The 27,567-nt window shown below is 36.2% G+C and overlaps 1 protein-coding gene across 3 annotated transcripts in view; it reads left to right on the top strand.

Annotated features, from left to right (window-relative positions):
• The window catches only part of bsnb (bassoon (presynaptic cytomatrix protein) b), a 107,278-nt gene that overhangs the window by 21,166 nt on the left and 58,545 nt on the right, over positions 1-27,567 (top strand). For all 3 annotated transcript variants that reach the window (XM_048173229.1, XM_048173230.1, XM_048173228.1), the window contains one exon: positions 20,683-21,498. In XM_048173229.1, coding sequence (XP_048029186.1) covers positions 20,683-21,498 — 816 coding nt within the window. The remainder of the gene's footprint in view (positions 1-20,682; positions 21,499-27,567) is intronic.

Below are 27,567 nucleotides of genomic sequence, written 5' to 3'. Positions count from 1 at the left end.
CGCTTAGCAGCATCTACACTGCTGGAATTCTAATAGAGAAATAATTAATCTCCTTGCTATTTTTTTCCGACATTCATAAACATAATTTGTTTTAAATAGTAATCATATTTCACAATATCACTATTTTTAAAGTATTTTAATCATGTTAATGCAGCCTTGGTGTACGGAAGAGGATTAGGGCCAAGCAATAATACAAAATAAAACCATCTCAAGATTAAAGTTGTTAAATTTCGAGAAAAAACTCGTTAAATTACGAATTTGTTCTCATAATTTAACGACTTTTTTCTCGTAATTTAATGACTTTATTCTCATAATTTAATGAGTTTATTCTCAACATTTTATCTCAACTTTTTTTCTCGAAATTTAACAACTTTAATCTGGAGATGGTTTTATTTTTTTATTATTGCTTGGCCCTAATCCTCTTCCGTATTGGTGAGCATGAGAGACTTCTTTTCAAAAACATTAAAAACATAACTGACCCCAAACTTTTGAATGGTAGTGTGTGTGTATATATATAATTTTTTTTATTTTACTTGAGTCAATTAGTATATCATAAGTCCCCCGGGAGAACTATTCCAGACTAGTCTGAGTCTGAATACTCACCATCAGAAAGCAACTGTGTGATATAACAATGGCGAAAAAGAGAGAACATTGCAGTCCAAATGATGATTTTCGATTAGAGTTTTGCTGTTAACGGTAGATTTCTGGAGGAGAGAGAGATGTGTTAAACAAAAAGCTCTGGGTAATGAATCCTACGCTTGGTCTCGGCCTCCATCTGGCACAAACCCAGGACACACACTGCACACAACCTGGAACTGCTCAGAAGAGGGTCCTCCGGGGCGTATGGGAATGTGTGCATGTGTTTGCTCTGTTTCTGCGTGTAGGATGCAGTAGAAAGCCCGAGCCAATGTTCAGAGATGCATGTGTGGGAGAGCGAGAGGGCGCACGGCTGAGCGTGTGAGGGTGAGATTGTTTCAGCATGTTTGACGAGCTCAAAGGTGCAAATGGCTGGTGGTGCTTTAAAATCCTGCGAGTGTAAATTAGACAATAGACAGGAGGATGGAGAGGAGGGGATGTTGACAGCTCATGGTCGCTGAAAGATCAAAAGTGATTTTCAGGCATCTGCTCTCCTGGCTCTGAACTCCAGCGAAGCCATCAAAAGGGGAAATGCAAAACAGCACCCTAGACAGTAGCCGAGGGCAATTTTAGAAGGGTTGAAGAACAGTTCAGACATAGAATCACATATTACAGAAAGCTGTGTCATATTGTTCTCTACAGAAAGCTCTGAGATCATTTATGGAAACTAAGGTGCATAAAACAGCTCAATCAGAAATTGTCATGGTTATCAACACACATTCAGTATTTAGCAACTTGACCTGTACTGATGAACTATACTGGTACACTACCTTTTAAAAGTTCATTCACGCATGGGTCAGTACATTGTTTTTTAATTTTTTTATTCAATTAATACTTTTATTCAGAAAGGATGCATTAAATTAACCAAAAGTGACAGGTGTTTATAATGTTACAAAAGCATATTAGGATGTTTCTGAAGGATCATGTGACACTAAATACTGTATTGATACTGAAAATTCAGCTTTGCATCACAGGGATGAATTACATTTTAAAATATATTCAATTAGAAAACAGTTATTTGAAATTGTAACTTTTTTTATCAAATAAATTCAGCCTTGGTGAGCATAAGAGACTTCTTTAAAAAAAAAAAAATCCCGACCGCATATTTTTGAACGATAGTTCATGTGAAGGTTAGCTAAAGACTCCATTTACAATCCCTTTATTCTTAAAGATATAGTACACTCAAAAATAAAATAATATATTGAAGGTGAAATTATATAAGGCTTCATTACGTCATAAGTGTTTCGAAATTTCAATGGTTCACCACTGGGGGGCGTGACTGTTTGATACACGCTCCGAACCACTGATTCGAAACAAAAGATTTGTAAAGCTGAAGTGGTGTTTTGAAATCGCCCATCACTAGATATTGATAAATAAAGTCGTGATTTTGTTTTTTTGCACACAAAAAGTTTTCTCATTGCTTCATAACATTAAGGTTGAGCCACTGTAGTCACATGAACTGTTGTAAATATGTTTTTAGTAGCTTTCTAAGCATCTGAAAGTGTTAATTATCTTGCTGGCAATCCAGGCATCACTGAGCCATTTATCAAAAATATCTTAATTTGTGTTCTGAAGATGAACGAAGTTCTTACAGGTGTGGAACGACATGAGGGTGAGCAATTAATGACAGAATTTTCATTTTTGGGTGAACTAACCCTTTAAACCAGACGCTAATTTGCATTGCTCTTGGTAGCCTGCGTTGGTCATTATGGAAATGATCCGGCTGTGTCTGTGTTCTTTAATTTGAGCGTCGTCAGTAGATCACACACAGAACTTTCCACTCCCATTGGTGCTTTTTTGGAATTGCGCTCTCATGCTAATTTGCCCTGTTTAGTATATCTGGCCCCAAGTCTTCATGATGGCATTGTGCGAGCTGATCAAAATTTAAGTCATTGTTGATTAGAAAAATGGCACCATTTGGTGGGAATAAAGGTAAACGATGTTAGTTGCTGTGCATCCTGAGAGCAAATGTTGTTGACATCAGTGGCGCCATATTTGATTTGAGAGCAACAGCAGAGGGCAAGCGTTTTATTAAATCAAGTCTTTTGGTCTTTTCCTCACACAAAAACTATGGTAGAACTTGGAAAATATAGTGCATCATAGAATCATATGGGCTAATTTTATGACACATTTATTGTGCTTTTGTCATTTTGGAGTTAGAAAACAAGTTTGGTGCGGACCAATATGAAGGTGATTAAATAATAACAGAATTTTTATATTTGGGTGAACTATCCGTTTAAAGGTAATAAACAAAAACAGCCTGCTGTAAAATCTGCCGTAAGCATTTATTTTTGGAATACCACTTATTAAAATGCCTCTACTACCTGGCAGATTTCCCTGAAATAGGTGTCCTGAAATCACACATTTGTTTCCATGACAGCTCTCGGCTCTTGACATGGCAAAAAAAGAATCTGAGTGCAGCTTGTGTGCATTAGCCAAACAGAAAAGAGCCTCTCTGTTGGTAATTTTGCATGCTAGGGTTGGCTGACAAATTCAAAATAAAAATTTTAATTTAAAATTCTATTTAAATATATTTTAAAATGTAATTTATTCCTGTGATGTCAAAGCTGAATCATTAATCTTCAGTGTCACATGATCATTCAGAAATCATTCTAATATGCTGATTTTCTGCTCAAGAAGTATTTTTTGCTACTTATGATACAGATACATCAATCATCTATCATATCACCACATTTTTCACAGAAGGCTTCATCTTTAGAAATTTGATCGGGGGAGTTTTTGAGCCCTGCTGTGCTTCATAAAGACAGGACTGAATTAATTGGGCCGTAGTTGAACAGTGGACACTACAAAGCGGTTCTGAGACTGTCCTGATTTATATTGATGTTACGGCACACAGCAGCACTAACTCAGCGTTTTTAACAGCGCCGCTGTCAGTTCCAGCTACATGTGACAAAATGATGGGAAATATGTCATCTGGCGTGTAATTTCAGGGTTCAAGCGCTATTAGAGCAGATGTTTTATGAGCATATGGTTTAAATTTCTTGAGATTTCTGCTAAATAGAAGTACAGCAATAATTTTTGAGCACAGCTCTTCAAATTGAGCATATTTGTTTAAATTATCATTTTGATGCATCAAGCATGAACCATTTATGAGTGAAACAGGATACATTGTGATACTCTAAATCAGCTGGATGTAGAGTAGGGGTGGGCGATATACTGATTAAAGCGATAAACTGCTTTTCCAATCACTTTGCTTTCAAAAAGATAATGAGGAAGAGCTTTTGCATTTATGATTTATATAGTAATTGATTCTGTAGTCACCCAAATGTAACTAGTAGCCTATGTCATTGAAGGCTACATCCAAAATAGTGGGTAATATTAACAAGATTTTACATATATATATATATATATATATATATATATATATATATATATATATATATATATATATATATATATATAGTTTGGGGGCTGCACTTTTTTTTTTTTTTTGGTTTTGAAAATATCACACCCAGACTGCATTTATCTGATTAAAACATACAGTAAAAACAGCTATATTGTGAAATATTTTTACAATTTAAAATATATTTTTTTCTATTTTAATATAATTAAATATGTAATTAATTTCTGTGATGCAAAGCTGAATTTTCTGCAGTCTTCAGTGTCACATGATCCTTCAGAAATCATTCTAATAGTCTGATTTGGTGCTCAAGAAACATTTCTTATCATTATCAATGTTGAAAACAGTTGCACTGCTTAATATTTTTTAAGCAACATTTGTTTTCAGGATTCTTTGATGAATAGAAAGTTCAAAAGAACAGCATTTATTATAAATGTATTTAGTGTTGCTTCAGTATTAATTTTTTCTTAAAAAAAAAAAAAAAAATCCTACCAGACCCTAAACTTTTCCAGGAAAATGTGCATATATTGTAATGATAAATCATTATTGACAAATTCTTAACTGCTAAAAAATGAGAGGAATTTTGATAAATACAGGCAACTTCATTTAACACTGAATAATATCAATTAAAAAATAATATTGATTATTTTACCCAATATAAGGATGCTTGTTCAAAACTTGCTTACTTAGATTGGCAACATCAATCTCCATTGAAATCAATTGCAAGCTGAGCTTCCTCTGCACTTCACATGCTGTTTGTATGATACATATATAGAGCGTTACTAATTGATGACTTCAGTTAGAAGGAAGGAAGCTGCCTATGTAAGTAACATTGAGTTGTTGCTATATTTTGTGTTTGTCAGAGTGTTCCAGTAGTGATGTTTTGTCCCAGGTGTTTAGTGTAGTGTTAAGATATCATGTTAAAGTTGAACTCTAAATGTCTCTTGGAGAACAAAACAGAGAGAACATGAGACAAGAAGCAAGAACAGCTGGTGAAGAGGAAAAAAAGGGGCGATCTGATCACTATGCAACAGACACCTGGAGAGAGAGAGAGAGAAAGAAAGGCATGACATGATGGCGACAGCTCTGAGTGGGATGCAGGAACCAGGGATATACGGACAGAGAAATAGCAGGGTGGGGAAGGGGGATGGAATGATAGAAGGAAAGAGAAAGTGGCGCTGCCACACTCCAGTAGTCACCCACCAGCATACAGGAGGCGTTCCCAGTCTGCCATTGGCTGATCCTCTATTTATTAGGGGTGGGACAAAATATCGATATGGCGATATATCGTCATCCTTCTCTGTGCGATACGAGAATCGAATCGCTGCGCCAAATATCGATATTTTAATTAAAAAAAATAAAGCGCTATATATAGATTTCTTTGCTCAAAGCGTCCTACTTCAAGGCGGTGCTCGACACATGAATGAGGGAAACGTGAACTTAAGTTAACTAGCCTAAGAAAAAGAGGTTATTAACAGGATGGCGGACAGCAGTGTGAGTAAAATAGATGCCCCAGCCACGTTTAAGTTCAAAGTCTTGACGCACTTTTATACCATTGATGTGACAGTCGTAGACATCTTTGACGTTCTTCACCGAGCGCTTAGATATACACGGGAGCATTTGAAAGCATATATTAGGGATCCTCTGATAGACGCCTGCTTTCGAACGCTCCCGTGTATATCTAAGCGCTTGAAGAACGTCAAAGGGTCTGTTTGCACCTGGTGACTTCATGCATTTTCTCTGATCGGATAGCTATCCGATCGTGAAAAGACCAGGTCTAAATGCCTAAATACGCATTTGAGACGGATTTAAATCCGATCGCTCAAACCACTTCAGGAGATGGTCTGGGACGCATTCCAGTCAAAACTGTCTATGCTCAGTCTAAATGCATCTGGTTGTTGAAACTATAAATTTTACTTCTCCCCAAAATACTAAAACTGAAACATGTGAGAGTCAGATATGACAACGCTACTGCATCACACATCGCCGCAGATCTCTTCAGCAAGCTGACGCGCAAACTGCCGCATATGAAAGTGAAAGTAAGTCGCAGACGCATAACACACAATTATCTTCATTAAAAGTAATGAGACCTTATACCAGTGCTGTTGCCGCTCTCTCCTATTGCAGTCTTTGATTTTGAAATTAACTGATGGTCAATAAAATGCACCTCATATTTCTTGCTTTCGGTGACGTGAATTCTATTAAATGTACATATAAGATCGGATTTATCCGTTAACCTGCACTTAACCTTTTCACGTGCATTTTGTTTTCATATTAAGACCAATATCGCGATGTATCATTATAGGATTGTCTAGCGATATATCGATTATCGCAGAATCGCTGACTCGCGATATTATCGTTATCGTGAGCCATTTATCGTGATCGTATCGTATCGTGAGGTACCCTCCGATTCCCACCCCTACTATTTATAGATCCTGCTGTGCCTCTACAATGATCTCCCGTTCCTACTGCCAGAGAAAACGTGTGGAGGATCACAGGGGAGAATGGGACTGACAGAGCGATGATGGTGTAGAAATGCAGAATAGGAGAGGGTAAAAACTTAACAGGCAGCATGAAATCAAAATTTAGAATTTTTATTGTTTTTATATTGCAGTTTCATCATTTTTTAAAATTCACATGCCCTTGTAATGTTTAATCCTTGTAACTTCCCTTCCCTCTTGCAGCGACATCATTTCTCTTCTCTGATGATGTTTTTACTGGCGTGAGGGCGGGGCAACCTGTCACTTACATGAGATCCACCAATAGCAAACCACAACCATCCAATCAATTCCCCATGGACAAAATCAAGTGCTGCCCTACATTTTTTCTTGTTTGAGAAGCGTTTTACCTGTATATATGTCACAATATTGAAGAAAAGGGCTGTTTAACGATTAATCACGATTATGTTTACATAATATATGTATATATTCTTAAATTTATACATTTGTATGTATGTTTATAAATACAAAATACAACAATACAATAAATAAATACATACCACACACATATATTATGTAAACACAAACTTTTATTCTGGATGCGATTAATCGTGATTAATCGTTAAACAGCCCTAGAAAAGACTGTCGCGATTTTATGCCGACTGTAAATAAGCTAAAAATAATTGTGCCTGTTTGGCACATAAGCACTGTTCCCTCTGAAAGCTCTGGGGTAATGATGGTAGAATATGAACATCATGAATTCTCCTCGCTCCACGAGTTATTTGGAAGTACGTGAGGAAATCTGTGACTTGACGGGAATGTGAAAGTTAATAGATCTGTTTTGCATCCTGGCTCTGAACGTCTCACGTCTTGTGGTTTTCACGCTATCTAGTGGATCCGTCATAAGACTGACAGCGGAAACTGAGTGTAGGGCCATCTGGGCTACAACACACACATCACAGCACAAACACAAAGACTACATGCACACACATACACTGCCACGGCTCTAGAGATTTCACGCTACTTTTCCACCATTACACAAATGTGCCCGTGCAGGCTGCATTTGCGTGTTATTTGGTTACCATATGTAATGCTAAATATATAGACCTTATGTATTTTCAAATGCATGGATGACATATTTTAGAATTTTCTGACATTATATTATATTAGACATTTAGGTATCCAAAAAGAAATCATGGATATTTAGTAGTGCTTGTGATTTGAGGTGAATAGCACAATTTATGAGGCTATTGTTGTCAGATTTTATTTTTGATTTGAAATATGTTATTTAAATATAACATCTTTCTCTATTCAGCTATGGTTTTATGCTTTCATTACTGGAAATACAGTAGCTGGCCATGGGGGACAGTTATTTTAGTATTAATTATATACTATTATTTATTTATTATTTCATTTGTATATTTTAAATTTTGGTTTACATTTTATTAATTTTTTATTAATTTTATTAATTTATTAATGTGCTTTATCATTTTTTTAGTTTCTATTTAGCTTTCATTTATTTCTGTTTTAGTTTTAGCAATTTTAATACTTAAATATATTTTTTGTCAGTTAGTCAAGACAGTATTTCTCATTTTTATTTACGTTATAAGTTTATATTTTGTCAACGAATATTTATATTTTATTTCAGCTTTATTTCAATTAACGAAAACTATTTTTAGAAGTTTATTTTATTTGTAGTTTAATAACAACACTGTTCCAAGATGGCCGCCAAGTGGACTGACATGCCTTAAATGGGACTTTTGCTACTACTATTGCTTATTACTTACTATCAGTGTTAATGGCATCTGAAATTGTGCAGCTTATTTTTTTTATGCAATTATACATATAGTTTTCACCTAGTGGATGTTAAAACAGATAGTAAAAAATCCCTTAGATTTACGTAGAGGGAGGGATCTGAAGGAGGGCCTGTTCTGATGTGAGAAACCACCTGGCAACCACTCGGAACCCCATAGCAACCCCATGACATCACCCTGGAAATCACTCAGAATGCTCTAGCATCAAAGTTGTGAGTTTTGCATGAGCAAGCACCATTTCCAGAAATTGCATGTCTTTTTTCAGTTTATATTTTTGATGCCGTTTGAGAAATATAGAATGTTGATTTTTGTGCGAGTGAGATGAGTTTAAGCTGTAGTAAGCGATTTCTGAGAAACGCTGTTGAAAGTGGATTGTCCCGAGCACCACAACAGACTTGTAGCCAATCATAGGGCCCTATAAAATCCGTTTTATTTTTTTCCCAAATTCCGTTTTATTTTTTCCCATATTCCGTTTTTCCGTTTTAGTTTTTCTGGATTCCGTTTTTTTCCGTTTTATTTATTTTTTGACTCCATTTTAATGGTTAAATTAAATTTTAGTAATTAAAAAGCATGTCTAATTTATTGAAATAATGAATCTTGTCCAATTTACCAACAATTTAATAAAAGTTTAACAAAAAAATGACTTTTTTTTTTTAGGGCCCTACGTTTTATTCTTTCCCCTCAAATTTTATTTTTACCAAATTCTGTTTTCTGGATTCCATTTTAATGGTTTAATTCCATTTTAATAATCAAAAAGCATGTCTAATTAATTGAATTCTTAAAAACAACAATATTAATTAATTAAAACATATATTTTTATGATTTTTTTTTCTTCAGTTCTGTTCTGTTCTGTTGTGTATTTAAATTTTTCTGGCAATCAAATGAACGCATACCATTTAATTTATCTTTTAATCATGAAATTAAAGTTTTTTGCCGAACAATGTGCTGCACATCAGAGCTTTACTGTTAAAATTAAAACATGGAAGAAACACTGAGATTATTGTTTAAAATATATTTTAATAATTTATTGTTAAATTAATTTATCTAAATTCTACTGTACAACAGTAATATGTTTCTGTCAAGTTAAATCAAACTTTTATTTTGACGGTTTGCCTAGAGCTTTGAGTTTCTCTGTGTTTATGATGGTAGTTTTCTCAAATGAAGTGGTTAAATGCTGATGAAGTGACTTTCAGAGCAGCTCTGGAGATAAATTCGTGCGTTCATATAGTGAGGCGACAGCGGACGAAAACACCGCGAGCGTCGCATGTGCTTCAGCGTGCGTGCGCCTGCGCGATTGTGTGTGAGGCGGTGTGAGGTAAATGAAACTGCGCTTCCGCATCATCCGAGTCACACAGGCATGCAGGATTCATGTTTAAATAGTCTTTTTGCGGTTTAATATTCAGTCACTAGTCTATATCGCAATTTAATTTACGTGTACTGACCTGCTTTTAATTCATTCATCAAAAATTTGACAAATTCCGTGACATTCCGCGTTATATAGTAAATTCCGTTTTTATGAATGGATTCCGCGATTCCTTCCGCGATTCCGTGATCGCGGAAATTATAGGGCCCTGCAATCATCAGTAGGGGACGTGGCCACTTATGACGTGGGAAAGGAGGGAAAGTGAGCAAGAGGGAGATTTGAAGAAAGACTGTAGAAAGAGACATGGGTGAGAGACATTACAAAAGAGAAAAGGTCAGAGGAATACCATTGAAAAAAGAAGGGTTATGATCAGGCAAGAGCTTTAGGACCCACTGTAATATTAGAAAAGCTTTCCAGCCGAGGTTGTGTTGTTTCTGCTCCATACGTAAGTTACATTGGTTTTGAGTGTGTGCTGCTGGCAACCAACAACCAACTCTTGCTTGTATAAACTCATGTACTGTATGTTCATTTTTTGTTCTTCCTTATCGTCATCTTTGCTTTATTTTACGCAAATGTGCATTGTGTGTTTGTGCATTTTGGAGGTGGAGCAATGAAGGGAGGGGTTTGTTTGTTTGGGTAGATTTCAAATGTCAGCAGAGTTTATCAGAAATCGCTTACTGCACCTTTAAGAGCCTTGATGAATAAATTTACACTATGAGTGTCATTCACACAAATTCACTTAAAAAAGGAGCTAATTGTGTTAACGTGTTATCTGCAGACATATGATGAGATAAATCTTGGTTAAATATTTGAATCACCTGTCGCTATCCTTTATTTCCCCTTTTAGCACAGTCATATCAAACAGCACATGGTAAAATTGGATCAGAAGTGCTTGCATTGATATTGAACTGATGTGTGAAATGGCTGCCGGTCTCTGAGGGCTGAGTAAGAATGCATCGCTCACCACGCAAACATGATTAATCAAACAATAGAGTACTGTGCTTTCTTTCTAAATGGCACAGTGTCTCGCTGCCTCTGCGAGACAATAGAATCTGTCATGCGTTAAAGAGACGGACACCCCACTTTTGGCGCTAATACACAAAATATGTATTTATGTGCAAACTGTGTAGTAATAGAAATAGTTCCTGAGAAACAGGCTGTTTTTCACCAATAAATGGTATGATTCTGTGAGTTTTATAAAAGAAAAAAAAATATCTTTTGAATGTTTCGCATAGCACATATATCTTTGCTAACGCTTTGATTACCTGAAGGTCACATCTAGACCATGCGGAATGTTGTAGGCTATTCCGTCTATGCTGCATTCACAACATGACAGAAATTACCATAATTACGAGTTGACAACTCATAGAGTTTACTCAGAGCTGTTTACATCCTTGGATTCTGAATTCATTTGTTTCTATGGTGATGGTCGTAACACCGAATAAGAGATCATTATGTGGGTGGCTAACCAACTGTTTTGTGCTAGCTTTGCTAGCAGTTAAGCATGGTTTGTTTATATTATTAAGTCTTAGTAAAATGACTGGAATATCAAACAAAAATATGTGTTAGCTACCAAACCATCTGTAACCTTTAACGCTGCCCCTAGTTAAACTGGTGAAAATGGACAAGCAATGGACAGGCACATTTAGAGAGTAATCAAATAATCTATCAGTTTGGTCACGTCTGAATCTAAATGAGTTTGAAATTAGTTGAAATCTGTGAGTGAGCCAGCTTTTACTGAATAAATTAACGTTGCACCTGCCGCCATCGATACATTTGTATTTTGAACCATGAACAACTTGTACCATGTTTACAGAGAAATTGATCACCAATGATCAAGTTTAAAAACTTTATTATTCTTAAATTATAACTGAATTACTGATTGTATTATACTGAAGCAATGTAAAAAAATCCATAAATGATTTTGATTCAGTAATGATCTAACATAAATGATTATTTAATAATAATAATAAAAATAACCAATAATAATAATAATAATAATAATAATAATAATTTATTATTATTATAACCAAACTACCGATTATATTATACTGAAGCAATGTAAAAATCCTTTCCTTTTTAAAAATCCAGAGTCCTTTGTTTATTATTATTATTATTATTATTACCAAACTACTGGTTTTATTACATTGAAGTAATGTAAAAAAAATAAATACAAAATAATAATAATAATTCAATAATTTTTATTTAATATGAATGATTTATTATTATTATTATTATTATTAATATTATGACCAAACTACTGGTTTTATTACATTGAAGCATATTCATATCCATATTCCATAAATGATTTTGATTCAAAAAAAATTTTTATTTTATATGAGTGACTTTATTATTATTATTATTATTATTATTATTATTATAACTGCTGATTGTATTATACTTAAGCAATGTAAAAAAATTGCATACATTTTGATTTGACTAGTATATACATATATACATCCTAACATTGGAACTGTCATAATATTCAATGTTTCCAACTTGCAATTACGCATCCAACCAAGATGTAAAAACCTTACAGCCACAAACTCATAATTATGGTAATTCTGTCATGACGTGAGTGCAGCTATAGCTTAGCATTTTGATTTTCTCATTAATGGAGAGTTCAGTTTTCTCATTACTTTGTTATTGTGATCATTATTACTCACAGAAACATGTCACATTCATTACAGCAAACTGATGTAGTTTTTATTCATCTTTAAACACCTCAATTATAAGCTACCCAGCAAGCGTACAATGTGGTACTCGGCAAAAAGTGTTCTATACCTTTAAAACTCCTCACCAGCGCATTTCCATTAATCAGCTTTATTTGTGCTTCATATGCTCTGATAAGCTGTCAGTATGGTCTAATGCACACAGAGAAGAATTAGTTTATGAATCTGGTGCCCGTTGAGACTGGAGTGAAGCTGTGTTGTGTTCTTGTGTGGTGTTTGTAGAGATATTTAAAGTATTTGGGGGCCCTCAGAATGCTCTTTTGATGTGTCTCGTCCCAGTTTCGGCTTGGCGCTTTTCTACTGTGGATTGTTGTTAGGAAACTGCAGCATTCAGTCTGTCTCTCAACCACTTGAGTCTGGAAACAGGCAGCGGTTCGCCGCCTCTATCCGTCTCTCTGCTCTTATGCCACAGACTGCTGCCGACACGACTGTCTGTACAGCTGATGTGTCTCTATTTGTCTACAAGACTCTTTGATTGTGACTCCATCTGTTTGTCTGTTTGCCTTTCACCTGTTCTCCATATCCATATCATTTTGTCCTCTCGTTCTGTCTGTGTCACCAGCTGCGTTCTGTTCTGGGTTTAAATCAAGAAAACATTCTTTTTCAAAACTAATATAGTTCACTCAATTATTTACTGCACTCACCTACATTTTGTTCTAAACCTGTAGGACTTTCTCTCCTTTTTGGAACAAAAAATAAGATGCTTTTAAGGGTAATAATGCCCCTTTAACAAGATGTAATATAAGTCTCTGGTGTCCCCAGAATGTGTCTATGAAGTTTCAGCTCAAAATACCCCACAGATCATTTATTATAGCTTGTCAAGTTTTTGTGTGTGTCACTTTAAATGCAAATGAGCTGTTGCTCCTGGCCCCCTTTCCAGAAAAGGGCGGAGCTTTAACAGCCCATCCTTTGATTTCTTAACAACAACAAAGCTGGAGAATCTCACGCAGCCAAAATGAGGATTGTCAATAACGGTGTTCAGTCGACACTGATGGAGAGACTCAGGAAGAAGTTACAACTTTTAGAATGAAACTGGACGTTTCTGAATGGTTAGTGGATAAATTTATGTAGTTGCTGTGGAGTTGATTCAACTCATCGACTAGCATGTGCCAGCATGTGCCGTCATGTTAATCTTTCTGCAAATCCAGCGTTGAATTAACCCTCATTTGTGAAGCAAAAAAGAGCAGCCCAACATGGCCTCACCCCATTTGTTGTGTGTTCTCGGGGGTGGGGTTTATGTAAAATTTAGGGTTAGTGATGTCACTAACCCAGGAGGAAGCTTTTTGTAGTCCCTACCAGCCGTTTGTTGTAGTCCTTAAAAAGCAATTTCTGTAAAAGAAAATATCTCCCTTTGCATTGAAGTTTGAGCGTCGTAACTTTGGAGATGTTGTTTATGCTCAAACAGCAACATTACACACTAACTAAAGTTAAAAAAGTGAAATCATAATCAAGGACCCCTTCAAAAATCATAATGCTGTTCTTTTTGATACACAGTGCTTCCCACAGGTTTGAAATATACTTGCGGTGGTAGCCGGGCGAAAAATCCTCCTATTACCCACGGCACAAAAATGGTCTACTACATGTGACAAACAAACAATATGTGATTTTTAACAGTATTTTTATTTATTGAAATTAATTTTAATTACATAACATATTACATTTAATTACATACTAATATTATGCATTATTATGCATTGTATATTATGCAAAATTACAGCATTTAAATGGTTTACATTTTCCTATGTTCTCCGTTCTGTCATATAGTGTCTCTCTCAGTGAATGGGACACAGATATTACTAGTAAAATTTATAAAATGAATAATATATGTGTCAAATAATGTTCTTAGTCTTTTCTTTCTGTGGGGGAGACTACAATAATTTACTATGAATTAAATGGAAATCAAATTAAAAACAATTTATAGTGTAACCAAAATACCAATAATGCCCAAAAGAAAAAGAAAAAACTTAGCGTGTGACTTTTAATTATAAACAAGCCCGAAATATACAGGTACTCTTATTTTGAAATATCTGTACTATTGCAGGCTGATCCTTCAGATTCTTACAGTCGTATAAAATATTTTATATAAAGGCCATAAAGTAGACATTGTAATAATTCATCAACATGAGTTCATTAGCAATCGCCTGGCATAAATCTGCGCTTTTCATTGATTGAGAATCACTTTGAAGCAGTCTGAAGCTCTGTTGCGCGAGCTTGTAGAACGCGCAACAGCGCCCAATTGTGACTTTGCAACATGCAGCGCCCGTTTGTTAGCGGGAGTAAACAGTTCTGACGCACACATAACGAGTAGGTACGAAACGACTAGTTAATCGCTCGCGGATGGTTTCATTATCTTGCGCGGATATAAAAGTATAAGAGGATAAAAATAATAAAAGCAAAAATGTGTCTCCGAATATACTTGGGCGGCCGTTATTATACGTGGGCGGCCCGCCCAAGTAAAGTCTATGTGTGGGAAGCACTGATACAATAATAGTTGACAGGAACCATGGCAAAAACAAAACCCTTAAATTGTATACACTCTTAAAAATAAAGGTTATAAACATTTTGGGTTCCAAAAAATTACATTTTAATAAGATAAAGAACCTTCTGTGCAAATGAAAAGTTCCATTGGACTATAGATGCTAATAAAAAACCTTTCATTTTAAGAGTGAAACTCGTGTGCTGTAATCTTCTTAAGTCATACAATATATATGTGTGAGGAAAAGACTGAACTATATTTTGTTTTTCCAGTCAGCTGTTAATTCAATAACTGCTGTGACCTGATCGTTGAGTCGGTGAGTTGAATGAATCATCCAGTTGGGTTTGTGAATCGAATCAGCCAGTTCATTGACAAGAATTGACTTAAAAGAACATTCATTCTCAGATCTGATTCTCAATTTCAAATCACGTTGCATAATCGCATAATTTCTCAAGGTAACTTATTAAATTGGGACGATTATCATTAAACGAGCGATTAATGACTTTAACTTCAGTCTGTTTTTTTATATGTAAGGAGAAGAGATGTGCTCAATTTCTGCTGTGTTCCACAGAAAAATGAGACATACAATGAGACACACACAGGCGAGTAAAGCTTGTGTGCAATTTCCTGTGAAAACCGCCAGACAGATCTAAAATATAAACACTTATAATAGGCTTACCATAGTGAATCAGGGTAAGACAAAAACACATTTTGAATGAAAGATTGATGATGTATTGACTCGTTATTTAACAAAAAAGTAACCTTATGTACCTTTAAATATCACCGTTTTCGTCAATACCAATATATTGCAAAACCCCTAATTTGTGTTACTGGGATACGTGTACAGTACATATTTATTATTAACCGAGCACTGTAAGGGTGCAGTATGTTCTGCAGTGTGTGTGTGTGTGTGAGTGTTAGTATTCAGCTCAGTGTCTTTGAGAGATTCTCCGCTTCTCGTGGATTCTCTATCCTCTCACACCAGCTGACTAATCAATACCTCGGGTGCTGCACCATCATTTGGGTGTAAATCAGTTTGTGTGTGTGTGTGAAAGCACTGAAGGATATTAGCATAAACCTGTACACATTTAGTTTCTCATAAATCACATGCGATCTTCGCACATATGCTTAAGCACACATACGCGAAAAGATGCTTGTTTAAATATGCACAAATCCTGCACGTCCATGAGTAATTCCCAGTTGAATGCAGTATATTGTTAGACTTGCCAGACTAACACTGTAAATGTTATGCAGTATCTTCCTAGATGTTTGTTTGATGTTATGGAAATCTGTTTTATGTTCCATATTTTATGATGCGTATATATATATATTTTTTTCAGGAAGGGCTGTTTCTTAGGAAGATGACTTCCGACACTGCATTCTTTGTGCGTCGTAGACCCTTTGAATGTTAGTTTTAAATATTCAATTGTCATGTCTGTGATGTAAAAATGGACCAATTGTGTCTAAAAATGCTGTATATGTAGGTTGCTTGCTAGGTTTTGAAAAACAACCAATATCTTGATTATGGTCATTCTGGTCAGCTCTCAGATAGTTAGTCCGCTAATGGTCAGAATTTATACAGGGCAGAAGAACAATAACAAATATCCAAGCTACAATTGAAACACGACTCCATATATGGAGAATGGGGTGGGACTTGGGGTGGGCGGAGCCTTATATACAGATTATGGGTGGAGTCATTGTTTTTTTTCACTCCCATGTTGTTCCAATCCTGTTATTTATTTATTTATTTATTTATTTATTTTTTGTGGAAAGCCACAGCTTGAATCTTTATGCAGCTATTTCCATACCAAGACAGTTTGAGGTGACCATGTCTGTCAAGCTCCAAAAATGACCCAAAAACACCATAAACGTTTCGGAGTGTCTATTTACACTAAGTGCAAATAGCATCCCTTGTTGGCAAATGCTATTTACACTAGCTCTGCCCACCAATGTCTGGTTGGGCCACTCAAGTTTTAAAAAAGAGACGTCGATTTCAACGTCTACTCAGTAGTGAGTTAGGCTCGCAAACATCAACGCCGAGTTCGCATTTATTTAAAAAAAGAAAATGTTCTAATGTTCTATGAATGTTCTAAAAGTGGAAATAAACTGCGAACGAGTGTTCAATAATATTAAAAGTGTTTATTGGGTAGGGTTAGGGGAAGGTGTAGGGAGGGTTTTTATTCTCCCAATAAGGCAGCATCCATTTAATAATTTTAATAAATATAATAATTTACACTATGATATTGTATTATTGCATCCTGTTAATGTACAAAAATACTGAGGTGCAAATAGTATCTGCCAATATAAAGTACCTATAGATAGCATCTTTATTCTTATTGCAAAGAACTGATACTTTTACATGGTGTAAATAGAATCTATCGCTATTTTCACCCAGTGTAAATGGCATATCGCTAAGAAAATGCTGCTATTGTCACTTAGTGTGAATAGAATATATTGCTATTTTCACTAAGCGTAAATAGCATCTGCCTAAAAGTATTCCATACAACTAGTGCAATTTTGTAAGTTTTTATCATGTAATATTATGATAATCTTCCCTTCCGCAGAAGCGCTAAATTTGTTCTCAATCGAGTTATTCATAAATGGTTCTTTCATCAAAATGTCATTGGTCTTCTCCGAGGACAAAGCTATTGTATGTGGTCATATGAACCACTTTAATGATGCTTTTATGGTAATTATTTTTGTCCTTTTTTTGGAGCCTGAGACATGTGATCACTAAGAGCTTCTGTTGTACAGAAAAGGGCACTGCGGAAAAAATAACAGCAAACAGACTCGGAATGACACAAGGGTGAGTAAATAATGACAGAATTCAACAACCAAGGACACATAGACAAAGACGATGATTATATGAAGCAAGACAGCATAAGAAAGTGGGATATGCGAGTTAGAAAAAGAGAGAAAATAGCAGACTAGATCGGCACAGGTGACACAATCTTGTTGTCTTTCTGTAATTACCCATTGTTCAGTGGGTATAGAGTGTTTATCTGCTGTGTGTTTGAGTGACAAGTGTAGATATGACAAACACACACGGTCTGCCCTGTCTCTGCCACTGAAGTCGGACTCTGACCACTGCCCTGTCCTTCAATATGATTGACGAACATTTCTAGAGACATTATCACCAACTAACACACACAGGCTCAATGTTTCACCAGATGACACAAATCCTTGCTGACTAAATAAAGTACATTTACACTGCAAAATCTCAGCAAAGAATCACTCAATACACAAACAGGTGGTTGAATTCACAAATTGATGGACCAGGCGTCAAAAGGGCACAGATTATTTTTCAGGCCTTTTTAAATATTTACCATGATTAAATTAAAGGTTATGAGTTACTGTGTTCACATTGAATCCCTCAAGAAAGTTTGCCGTTAATAACTGTAAGAATAATGATCGCTTGTGACATGTCTGGCTATGAGAAATCTGCTCATTATCTTTCTTCATAACCCAGAAGCTCATGCAAGCGAGAACATTTACTCACAAACGTAATTTCTGGAACAGCCATTAAGTCATTATATTTCACTAGTTGTTATTAGTTTTGTTAAATGGATTTATGCTGAAAAAATTAAAAGTACTGTGATGCAGATAATGAGTAATTGAAAACCGTTTGTGCATACGTGTTCTTGTGTGTGTGCAAATGCTTTAAGGGAAGATAAATGATCTTACAGTATAGTACAGTGATGTATCAGATGGTAATATTATGGTTCATATATTGACATTATATTGCTGAATTTTCAGCTTCATTATACTGTATATACCATACTATACCAGTATGTATATTGATATAGCATTTAGTGTTTATAGTACATGGTAGCATGTCTAAAACTTTTCAGCACTTGTTTGCACATGGCTGTTTTTCCTGTCGGGGTGAACTGTAGGTGACGGATGTTTGCCTGGTGTGAGTATGGTCAATAATGAGACACACACCTGTCATGATGTCAGTGGTTGTTACATAAGCACTGATGTGATATTGACAGGCGTCAGTTATCACACCTGACCCAATGTGACAGCTGTCTCATCTTAACCTGAGAGAGGTGTGTGTGTCTGTCACTCTCACACACACATTCACCTTGACCAGAGAGAGGTGTTTTTCTGACTATCCATGGGAAAGAGAGATAAAAATACAATGTGTCCTAACTAGGTGGTTACATGATTTGGCAACAGGTGATAGAAGGTCTTCTATGTACGTATGCTTTTATTTGTCCTAATTAGCTATGACAGTTCAAAAGCCAAGTCAATTTTGTCTGTCGCTATGTCTCTATTTTGTGGCATCATGCTGGTTAGCACCACCCTTAATGATCCAAATTCACGTTCGAGTTCAACATAAAATACAGTACTGGACAATGTCGGACCCTCAGGTCACACTAGCAAATGTCTAAATGTCATTGTTCTTAAACAAACTTCTTTCTTTCAGCTTGAGGTATAAACATCCTTAAGTGTTGAGTTTTTATTGCCCTTTTGTTTATTACTTGACTCCACCTCTGGCACAATTTTGCATAAATAAGATACTCTTCTATCTGCAGCAGTCACAATCATAATCCTCTAAACTTCAGCAGAAGGCAGTTTAGCACACACTTGTCCGTTTCCTCTCCCAGCTCTAAACGGAAACCCTCACAGAGTAACCAGTGTCATATCGTGTCAGTCGAGCTGTCAGATGTTACTGTTTTGTATGATATGATTTGTCGGACAGTTATATTAAACAAATCCGGCATGTCAGCTTTCGTGTCTCAACATGTCAGTTCCAAATATCGCATCAGTGGACGGACACTAGACAGGCTAATACACTCAACATCAAACCCCTCATGTGGTTATAATCCATTCATGAAGTCAAATGTCCTGACCGGACATCAGTTAGTTGCGCCTTTTGATCCTATTACTGAATCCTATTTGTGTCCGCATGTCACATCTATGTCATAGATTATGAAGCAATTGTGCTAGCTGTGTCAGTTAGTGGTAGTTAGTGCTGCGGATGCTGTCTCATTTCCTGTTCCAGTGGTCGAATGAGCTAATGTTATTACAACATCTGCTTCTGTTTCTAATTGCAGTATTAGTTTTATACACAACTATTAAGTAGTAAAAGCCGGTTGGTTTTTGCATAGCTTGTTGTTCTGAGTGTTTTGTAGCATGTTGCTGTGTTGGAAGGTGATTGCTATGGTGTTCTAGGTGGTTGCTAAGTCTGATAAGCACACCCCAAGGCCCTGGGTGTGTTCCATTCTGTAGTGTTCATCCCTATGCTCCATTTCTTTCAAAGACTTTACTTTGGAATGTAAGAGTTTCTGAGGGTTGAAAGGCATGTCTATCATTATTATTCTGGTCACTAGATATGGATCTTGTCCAGGGTGTCAAATCTTTCCCTTGGAGGTCCAACTTCTAGTGCTGTCAAAAGTACAGACCGCGATACCAAGTCAGTAACTAAATTTTAAAAATGTGACACGTTGAGCGCTGTTGAGTGGATTCGTAAACACCTCTGATTGGACATTGTGTTAACATGCTCATCAGATATGTCTGTGGTTGGCTACAATGATCAACGCTTCAAAAACATTTTCTAAATAGACATCAGTGACACTCTACACCGAGTGCTTACACAAACTGATCACTTAGAAAAGTAATAGCACACCTCATCTCTCTTATAAGCAGTAACACAAGTTATGCACGAAAGTGAAATACTTGGGGTTAGTAATTTGTTCACATCTTTGTCAGTATTGCAAGCAACTTGTCTTCTAATCCACTTTCTTTTCCCTTCCCACCCTCTTCATCTTTTTCATCTTGACATTCTTCATTATGTAAATTAATGACCAATCTTCTGATCTAATTACATAGTAAATGGTTCATTGTCTTTCACAGGTGCAAGAGTGGTTGTGTCTGAACTGTCAAATGCAGAGGGCGTTGGGGATGGATATGGATACGCCACGGTCGAAAAGCCAGCAGCAGATCCACTCACCGTCCCAGCCCAGCAAACCTCCTCCCCAGCCTGTATCCCAGCCCAACGCACCCACACAGCCTCAGCCCACACCCCAACCCCAACCCCAACCTCAACCTCAACCTCAACCTCAACCTCAACCTCAACCTCAACCTCAATCCCAGCCTCCCCCAGAAGCTAAGAAGCAGACCATTCCTCAAGCTGCCCCTCAAAGCAAACCTCCTGCTCCTGGCGCTGTTCCCCTTCCAGGCATGGCCAAAGCCCCATCCCAGCCTGACCTCTCCCGGTCGGGCCCCGGATTCCAGACTCAGCCCCCGCGACAGGACCACACTCGCAGCGCCGGAAGTTCCCCATCCCGCCAACCTCCTCCACCAGAACAGCCCTTCGGGAAACTCTTCGGTTTTGGCGCTTCGCTCTTAAACCAGGCCAGTAGTTTGATATCAGTGGATCCGGTTCAAACCACACCGCCCGCCCAACAACCTTCCTCCCCGAAGCCCCCGCAGAAGCAGCCGGGACCCCCTGGGCCTGGTCCAGGTCCTGCAGCAGGAGCTAAACCTGCAGCCCAGCCAGCTCCACCAAGGCAGGAAGTTTCTCCAAAGTCCAAAGTGTTCTGTCCACTGTGTAAGACTGAGCTAAACATGGGAGATCCAGCCAAGACCCCGAACTACAACCTCTGCACCCAGTGCCACACCCAAGTCTGCAACATGTGCGGCTTCAACCCCACGCCTCACCTGACCGAGGTAAGACGAGCCTTTTTTTATCTGGACGATTGTGCTCTTTTGGAAGATCTTAACTTTTTAGGTCCTTGGTATCAACCTGCAGCTCCCAAGTATGTGATGACATTGTTGCATCAGCTCTTTGTATCAAGAATTGTTCTTTGACATGTGTCCAGGCAGTTTTTTTGTCTGACCGGTTATTTAAGTCTACAATGACACTCCTACTATGAATAACCAAGTTAACTCTTTACCTTAAGCTAATTTTCATCACATAGCGAACATTCTGAGGGATGTCTTTTTTCATCATGTAAAATGTTTTTTGGAAAGTCAGCTTTATGGTGGTGTTATCGTGGTCAGACTAGTCTTTAGTTCCTGCTTCTGTACTAGGTTTTTCTTTTTTGAGACTAATCGATTTACAGATATTATGTGGCCAAGGGTTAGTTTAGAAAATGATATGGAGGCATATTATGATACAGTTCTCAGTTTTCAAAAATCATTGATTGCATAATATGATATTATACATAATATCATATTAATATGGTAATGTGTTATTTAAAGGGGTAGATTATCTGTAACATTGCATATTGATTGTATTACAAAAAATGTCTAGTTATATATAAAATTGTATATATAGTTTTCAGATACATTATTATTAGAACTATTTCTTCATTTTTATTAAAAATGTCTCTAAGACATTACATCCACCTGATATTCTCAACAGTGCATACCAAAATGTTGCTAATATGGCACTGCCATTTTAATGAGGACATCTCAGACACATTCGAGGTGTTAGGTCAGTTCAACTTCAGAAGAGTCTCTTCATAGTAATGTGTTCTTAGGAAAAGTGAGCCTTAGTGCCAGTTTTAAAATATATTTGAAAAATAGCCAGATTTAGAAACATTTCTTGACCTTTAAGCTACCAAAGAACTGTTGAAGCGAGTCGATAGACAAAAATTTTATGCAAGCCTTCTTGATCGAATGGGGATCAATAGATTATCACAAATGGCATTTTGCATTTGAATGCAATGGGGAGATTCTGGTCACACTATGTGATTTATTAAATGATTTCGGATTGCATTATATGCAATTTATTTTTCTATTAAATTATTAATTTATAAGTTTATGTTTTTGAGCTTTTTGAGATGCTGATTGTTGCAAAGGTTATTCATTTGCAACAACGGCGATGCAGCTCTGAAAATTGAAGGCAGATATTTTTCAATAGATTATTGATATCTGTACATCATACTGAGAGTCTTTCCAGAACTTCATCTGTTTTCTAAGCTTTCAGTCTGTGATAAGCGACCTTATTCAGAGTATTTCTGAAAACTCTTTCACATTTGTATCACCTGTCCTGATATCTTTGAAGTCGTTCACTACTGTCGAGCTAAAAGCCATCAAATGGCTCACTGCCCCTCAGGTCAACAGACCGTGAGCGTACAGACGGTTTCATTTCCTTCTAATAAAGTAACGATCCTCATGCAAATTACTCTCATTGATCGCTTTTAGGCTACTTAATTCAGAGGCCAGCTAAGTTGACCCTGCCCTGTTAGCTGTGCTGGAAAGTTCTAACATGACAGAAAGAAAAGCTGGGAGAGTTTTTTACCAAGACAGCATAAGGATACATATGCAAATCAGGCCTGATTGAATGATAGCAGTAATAACAAGCTTTCAGGGAAGTGTTGCATTGTTTTATGAGCTCACTCAGTCTTTACACAGACACAGCTGTCACGCAGAGAGCGTGAAGTCATTGCTACTGGAAAATCTTAAGAGAATATCATCTGTTGTCTTTCTAATGGTTTTAGGAGGAAATAAATGGTTAAATTTAACATGAAAGGGCATGTGCAACCTATTTTACTTTACAGTTTAGATTTAATGTTGACTTTAAAGGATGTTGGCAGCAGTTTCTTGTTGTTTGTCTTATGTTGTATGTCTCATCTGACCTTTTCTGCTGACTAGTTTGAACCCTTGTGGTATTGATGCTCTTGTTTATGCTAATATTTTAGCTTTACCTAGCTTTACTGATTTTACACTGTCCTTTATGTTCTACATGCTTGTATTTGTGGATCTTGCATTTGATTTATACTAGGCATATTAATTAATACAGCTACAGTGCTTTTCAGGTCTCTTAGACTGACCAAGCTTGTATTTATCTACAAATATCTAAAAATGGATAAATCAAGATACACTTACTTAAAATCGAAATTAAAGGGTTAGTTCACCCAAAAATGAAAATTCTGTCATTAATTACTCACCCTCACGTCATTCTACACCTGTAAGATGGTTGTTCATCTTCGGAACACAAATTAAGATATTTTTGATAAAATCCAATGGCTCAGTGAGGCCTCCATTGACAGCAAGATAATTAACACTTTCAGATGTCCAGAAAGCTACTAAAGACATATTTATAACTGTTCATGTGTCTACAGTGGTTCAACCTTAATGTTATGAAGCGACGACAATACTTTTTGTGCACCAAAAAAACTAAATAACGACTTTATTCAACAATATCTAATGATGGGCGATTTCAAAACACTGCTTCATGAAACTTTACAAATCTTTTGTTTCGGATCAGTGGTTTGGAGCGCGTATCAAACTGCCAAAGTCACTCCCCCCAGTGGTGAACTACTGAAATTTCGAAACACTTATGACGTAACAAAGCATCGTTTACTGAAATCACGTGACTTTGGCAGTTTGATGCACGCTGATTCAAAACAAAAGATTCCTAAAGCTTCGAAGCTTCATGAAGCAGTGTTTTGAAATCGCCCATCATTAGATATTGTTGAATAAAGTCATTATTTTGTTTTTTTGACGGACAAAAAGTATTCTCATCACTTCATAACATTAAGGTTGAACCACTGTAGTCACATGAACTGTTTTAAATATGTCTTTAGTAGCTTTCTGGGCATCCGAAAGTGTTAATTATCTTGCTGGCAATGGAGGCCTCACTGAGACATCAGATTTTATCAAAAATATCTTAATTTGTGCTCTGAAGATGAATGAAGGTCTTACGGGTGTGGAATGACATGAGGGTGAGTAATAAAAATTTTCATTTTTTTGGTGAACTAACCCTTTAAGTGACTTTATGCTTGAAGCAAGAAAAAAATTGATGGGAAACAATTGTTTTTCTTACCCATTGACAGATATTTTTTCTTGTTTTAAGCTTAAATTCACTTAATTTTGATTTTGAAAGTCATTTTGCTTAACTAAATGTATCTTGATTTATACATTTTTAGATATTTGTAGATATTTGTATAGGAAAACAAGACCAAAATACAAAATACTGCCAAAATATTTTTCTTCTCAGTGCAGCTAACCTCTTTAGGCTTGTTTAAGAGTTTTTCTCCCCACATGGAATCCAGACTGATGCTCTGACATGTGAATATCTTTAAGTGAATATCTCTAGTCTGAAACATAGTGAGCTGCCTACACAGACAGCATTTTAAAGCATAGATCTATTCTGATGCGAAGGCTGTGCCAAACAGTCGGCAGGCACACAGCAAAAATCATTGTCTTAATCAATATTTTCGTCTAGTTCTTCAATAAAAACATCTAAACATCCTTAAAACAAGATCAATTAACTTGAGAAACAAAACTGCATCAGATAAGACTTGTTTAGTACTGGGAAAAGGGACAAAAATACTGAAAAATCTAAGGCATTATTGCATATGTCATTTGCAGATAAGACAAACTCCATATAAACGCCATCCAAGATGGTAGATGTAGATGCCGAAGCTTATTGTAATTTAAAATGGACTGTTTCACTTAATATTTGTGTATTCTAAGTATTTTTATGAGCTAATGAGCTAATAATTTTGCTGAGCAAGACTGCATACATTAGTTTATAATAGTTAACCTCTTTCTGCTAGTTACGGATCTATTGTATATAGGAGTAACAAATAAACAGCGATTCTTGAAACTTGTCTCCAAAGGCCTGTGATGAAGCCTCTTGAGGCCCCCCACAAAACTTTCGTCATATTTGCCACATATTTATTTATTTCAGTCAGCGAAAACTAGGTCTGAATAATATGGGAACAGCATGTGGCCTAGATGGCAGAAACACAATTAGGGTGACAGACACTTACTGCAACTGCAACACAACAAATATACCCTAAATAAAACACCATAATTGGCATAACTTATTTTAAACACAGACATATTTAAGTGTCAGAAGTACTATCTGCTATACTTTTACCATCTTTGTTGTGATTCAGATGTGTACTGTACTGCCAAAAATACATTTTTACTTGAATAGAAAATGCAAAATGCTCTTGTATCTGAAAATTGTATCTTGAAAATTGTATCTGAGATGATGCATCTCCTCTCTGAATTAAACATGCATGATGAGCTCATGTGGCAACATTGTAGCATGCTACTGTTTGAAAGATGTTGTGTGTTGCATACATTCATATACTTTTAAAAAAATATTGTAAGCAGTACGCAGTGTAAATTTTGCAGAATAAGAACATGGAACACAGCAATGATTACTCAAATGAGTCATTGAATCATCTTTTGAACGAATCTAGAGTTTTTGGTAAAATGACTCTTGTGGGCACTCCATGTCAGATGAATATTATAATCCTCTTTTAAGTGGCAATTGGCTGATTTTGTTTGCGCTCTGGTGTGTTTGAGCTCAGATTGAGTTTGCTGTTTCGCAAGCATCTTCAGAACAAAACAGCTGCATGGGGAAAAGGTGGTGTGTATTTTTAAATCACAGACCTAGATATTCATAATGCATAATTTATCCTCACTCCGTAGACCCTACTGCTCCATATTAATTTGGTTGAGATGCCGTTTTAAGATCTGTGACTGTGCACGTATGTGTGTTTGTTTGGATGTGCTATCATGTGGAGACAAGAGAACGAAAGCAGACATACTTGTTCCATGAATCGTGAAATTTCACTGCATTTAAATAAGATGGAGTGCTTTTTGTACGCCGTTCTGTATTCTGTCAGAAATAAAAGGTTGAATCTTACAAGGCCTGTCAAGAACATGTCATATTGCACTTCCAAAAAATATCAAAAGGAAAGAAATAAAATATAATACTTTAAAATAATGAAAGGCTTTTTTTTCAGAACCATTTTTTTGTATTTTGACATTATTTTCATGACAATTTTATTCCCCCAATTACAATTACTATAATGTGGGAAAAATATATATATTTTTTTTATTTAAAATAATTATATAAAAATAAATAGTTTTAAATATGTGATAAATATATTACAAAAATTTAATATAATATTAAACAATATTACATATAAAAATAATTGTATTAGAGTAATTTTTCTTTAAGATGTTCATGAAAATTTCACAATGCAAAAAAATACATGACATGTGAAATCACATTTGCCTTGATCTTTTGACATGATAAAAGGTCTTTGTATACCATGAAAATATCCTATAAGTTATATAGCTAAAACATTGTCCTCATTATATACAAAGCATTTTATTTAATTAAGCTCCAAAAATGGCTCGTTTCGATATTGCGGGATCTGTGACATCACACGGACAAATACATTTGCATATGACTACCTCCAGAGCAAGACATCGGTGAATAGTTTTACATCATCGCACCATAGGCCCCGCCCACTGGTATTCAGTCGATTAACACTCTGAGGTCATTGCAGGTTTTTTTTCACATTGCAGCAAAACAGACTTAAAATACTCCGTCATTTTTTGTCATAGAGACATAAGTAATATATCAATTGAAACTATAGAATATCTTCTTTTATTTGTATACACAAATCCGCCGCGAACTCTATGGGCGCCACCATCTTGCCTGCCGCCATTACTGCGTGCCTGCGAAGTGTGACGGTGTGACACTTGCCGGTGCCCTCTAATGACATTTCAATTATTAAAGCGCATCCTGCTCATTAAAGAAAATGTCTGGTGAAAGGGAACATGGGTAGATGATGTCAGGCAGTGGCCAAAACTTACCGATAAAGGTAATTTATTGACAACATAATGTAATAATGTAAAAATGTAATGTAATGTAATTAAGAAGTGTATTAATTGATGACAACAATAAAACCGAACGCTGTCATTACTAGCTGTGTTTCTAATATGTTCACAAGCTTCACAGTTTCAAATAATTAT

Source organism: Megalobrama amblycephala, linkage group LG21 (assembly GCF_018812025.1).
Source record: "Megalobrama amblycephala isolate DHTTF-2021 linkage group LG21, ASM1881202v1, whole genome shotgun sequence".
NCBI classification, from domain to species: domain Eukaryota; kingdom Metazoa; phylum Chordata; class Actinopteri; order Cypriniformes; family Xenocyprididae; genus Megalobrama; species Megalobrama amblycephala.
Note: the sequence above shows the minus strand (reverse complement) of the source record. Positions and strands in the feature narration are given on the sequence as shown.